The 3583-nt window shown below is 41.6% G+C and overlaps 1 protein-coding gene and 1 long non-coding RNA gene across 2 annotated transcripts in view; one reads left to right on the forward strand and one right to left on the reverse strand.

Moving 5' to 3' along the window:
- Tm4sf20 (transmembrane 4 L six family member 20) overlaps positions 1–1606 on the reverse strand; it is a 12556-nt gene extending 10950 nt beyond the window's left edge. Inside the window, exon 1 of the mRNA XM_031368176.1 lies at positions 1387–1606. Within this exon, the coding sequence (XP_031224036.1) occupies positions 1387–1569 (183 nt within the window). The 5' untranslated portion in view covers positions 1570–1606. The remainder of the gene's footprint in view (positions 1–1386) is intronic.
- Positions 1–2824, forward strand: part of LOC116088654 — a 10017-nt gene extending 7193 nt beyond the window's left edge. The window contains exon 2 of the long non-coding RNA XR_004117963.1: positions 2348–2824. This is a non-coding gene — a long non-coding RNA (uncharacterized LOC116088654). The remainder of the gene's footprint in view (positions 1–2347) is intronic.
- Positions 2825–3583: the final 759 nt, after the last annotated feature.

Below are 3583 nucleotides of genomic sequence, written 5' to 3' on the forward strand. Positions count from 1 at the left end.
TATATATATATATATATATATATGCACACACATTATGTATGTGTGTGTATGTGTGTACATATTATAAATTTAGTGATTCAAAGGTGAGCTTTGTTCACTCACATAAGCACATGAAGATCCTGGGTGTGGCTAAAGTTGGAGAAAAAAAGAGTGACATGAGGAAAGGGTAGGATACTTCCTCCAATAGTTAGGTCCAAGAAGAGAGCTCCTCTTTTCTGTTCTGAGTTTTTCTAATAGTTACTTCTGCTTCATTATCTGCAAAACCCTTGTAATAACAATCTCTGTCTCTCACTCTCTCGCTCGCTCACTCACTCACTCATTCAAGGCCTTTTCTCTGGCACTAACTGTGCCCACTGTTGTACCACACAAGTGATAGAACAAACAAAATCAAGCTCCTGGCTGCTGAATTGTCAACTTGAACATCCCAATCCTATTACTCAGACAACAAACCACCTGAGGGCGAGTGAGTTAGTAGTGGTGATATATCAGAGGCAGACCTATAGTCTTTCATAGTCTCCCAGATCTGAAAATTGGATTCTCCAAGTGTATTCTACCCAGACTGGCTGCATCAGAATTTCTAGGAGACAATGAGAACCTGACTCTGATGCTTCACTGTTAAGAACACATGAATTCTGTGTTGTCCCACCCTGGGTCAGATTTCAACAAGGAACGCTCACTCACCATCACCAAACTATAAAACTCTGAAGCTTTCTGGGATCTATGTAATAGTCAAAACAAAAAGTCCTTGAGGTCAGAATCTGACTTAGTTGCTTTCCTGTTACTGTGATAAAACACCATGACCATGGGCAAGCATCTTATAAAAAGAGACCCAGGATTTTGCTCTCTATGTCTTAGGGCCAGCTCCCTTGAGAAGCAGGCTGAGCCTCACTATGCTATCTCCAAGACTACCCGTGCACAGGAGTGCTTCTCATCCCCTTAGAGCGACTTCCCACTGCTGCCACATTCCCTATACCTAGAAATCAGAGTGGGGCAAAGGAAAAGAGGCGATAGATTTTAAAATATCCCACAGAGTGTGTAAAGCCTGGAGTTCCATCCCCAGCACCATGTTAAAAAAAAAAAAAAAAAAAAAAAAAAAAAAAAAAAACTGAAATTCCTTAATGTTAAATAATAAAGTTCAAAAGTATCATCTTACCTTTGAAGCAATGCTTTAGGTAATGACTTAACCTACTTCTGTCAACTTCTTGCCTTAAGGTCCCTAAGATAGACCATAATTTTCTTTATGCAAATTATCATTCTTTGCAATGGTAAACAGTATAAATCAATGGTAAAATTCCTGTGTCTTATGAAAATGACCGCAAGGCTGAAAGTCATAGTTAGAAGCATCAGACACCCTTCCCCAAGTCAGTTCACATAGGTATTACTCACCATCAGACCCGCTCCTATAATTCCCGGGAACCACCACTCATAGCAGGAGATGGGGTTTTGAGAAACCGAGTCTGCCTCCACTAAGCTGATACCCAAGGGTATACAATTGATAACCACTCCTAGCAGGACCAGAATGAGCAGGCTGAAGCCATTGCAGGATGTCCACCCTTCACAGCACGTCATGGTTTTCCTGGTTCAGTTAGAAACCCTCTCAGAGTGACTGGGCAGAGTGTGTAGGTCTGCCTGGCCTTTTATCCCAATGTTCTGGTTAAAGTTTAGCACTTATGAAAAATGAGTTGTGGAAAGCAGTTCAGAGTCCAGTAGGGCAGGATGTTATTATGAGGATTATGACGGGAACCAATAATCATATTATGATAGGATGAAGGGAAACAAGTAGAAAAAAAAAAATCTATGGTTGCTGTGTGGTGAATTTACACATGAATGTAGGTGAGTAAAAACTGATTAAAAAAATAGGCTCATGGGGCATAACTCCTAAAATATTCCTTTACTGATGTGCCTTGTAAAATATAAGACAAAAAGTATATCTAATTAGAATAAACCTTCATACCTTTCATATGTTGATATTATTGGATAATATAAGGATATTATATATAAAGGATCCTTACTTTTGGAGTTATTCAATAAGAGAATGAACATTATATAAGATTAGGGAAAAAATTCTCCTCTGCAGGTATTCCTGATTACTCTAAATATTAGTGTTTCATTTCAGGCTGTTGTCTCACATGCAGCATTTTTAATCCTGAGTTTTTCCACTCTTGTAAAGTAGAGCCTTTGTACACAGCCCACCTACAACATCTGGGATGTTTGGGGAATAGCACCAGAAGGAAAGTGATCAAATATGGACACTATGATAGAAGCAATGGTAGAGAGACTGGACAGGAGACGATAGTGTCTGGCATTTTTCAAACCTTGAAACATGTACCACGGTTTCTCTTTCTAGACTGTGGCTCTGTTCTCTCTCCTACTAGCCTGTGAGTCCTGCCTTCATGGAAAGATTTGATCAGTCAGAAGAAGCTTCAGATGCAAAAGTGTTTGTTCATACTGAGTGGCCCCCATAGCCCATAGGAGGCTGCACCGATGGTGGGTCCCCAAGAGGCGCAGCTAAGCTTCCGTGTCCAGGCTCCTGCATCTACCAAGGCCAGGTCTTAAAATGCAGCTGCTCTCATTATTGCCTGAACTTGCCTGATGGATTTCTGTTCATTGGCTGGAAGATGATGCATCAGCGTACTGCATACGATGATGGAGTACAGAAGTGAGTCTGCTGGATTGACTGGGGGTTGGTTGGGTGAGAAACACGTGAGTATGGAGAGGGGGTAGCTTAAGTGACCTCCCAGTGGCTTGCTATATCTTGATTTTTATCTTACAAAGGACTACTGCAGTCCTGTTCTGTAGTCTCACAATAAATTACCCGTTCCTACTCTTTGGTTTCTGGGTTTGGTTTATTTATTGTTTGGTTGGTTTTTGTTTGGTTGGTTGTTTTTTGTTAGATTTCTGATTTTGGGTTTCTTTTTTTTTCCCTACAACCAAAGGAGCTAAAACCAAAAGGCTATTATTTACTAAAACCAGTTATTGGCAAGTACAGTAATTATTTGGCACGTGGCATGACAAAAACAGAGGAAGTCCAGATGTTCAAAAGAAAGGGGTTATCCAGATGGGCTGGGAACTAGTGTTCCGTTTGGGCTTTGAAAATGGTTAGAATTTGACAAAGGGGTGATGAGAAAAATATTTTTGTAACTGTTAGCATTCTATCTAAACTCCACCCCAAGGTTACCTGGCAATAGCTAGGTAGGCCTGGCCCACTATAAAAGGGGCTGCTTGCCCCCTCCTCCCTCTCTTGCCTCTCTCTTGCCTCTTGCTCTCTAGCTTTCTTCCCTCTTGCCCTCTTGGGCTCTTCCCTTCCCCTCTCTCCATGTGTTCGTGGCTGGCCTCTACTTCTCTACTCTCTCCCTTTCTCTGTCTTTCTCTGCCTCTACTACTCTCTTAACTCCCCTCCCATGACCTGAATAAACTCTATTCTATACTATACCATCCCCGAGGGGGCAGGGATGCCTTGGCATAGGCCAGCTGAGGCACCCTCTTCCCCCATACCTCACCACACCCCCATAGAACATATTCTTTTATCAATTTATCTTCTTATAAACACATCAGTAACCATGTGAGCCACTCCCCAAAAAGG

The sequence above is a fragment of the Mastomys coucha genome, unplaced genomic scaffold (genome assembly GCF_008632895.1).
Source record: "Mastomys coucha isolate ucsf_1 unplaced genomic scaffold, UCSF_Mcou_1 pScaffold14, whole genome shotgun sequence".
Classification (NCBI taxonomy): domain Eukaryota; kingdom Metazoa; phylum Chordata; class Mammalia; order Rodentia; family Muridae; genus Mastomys; species Mastomys coucha.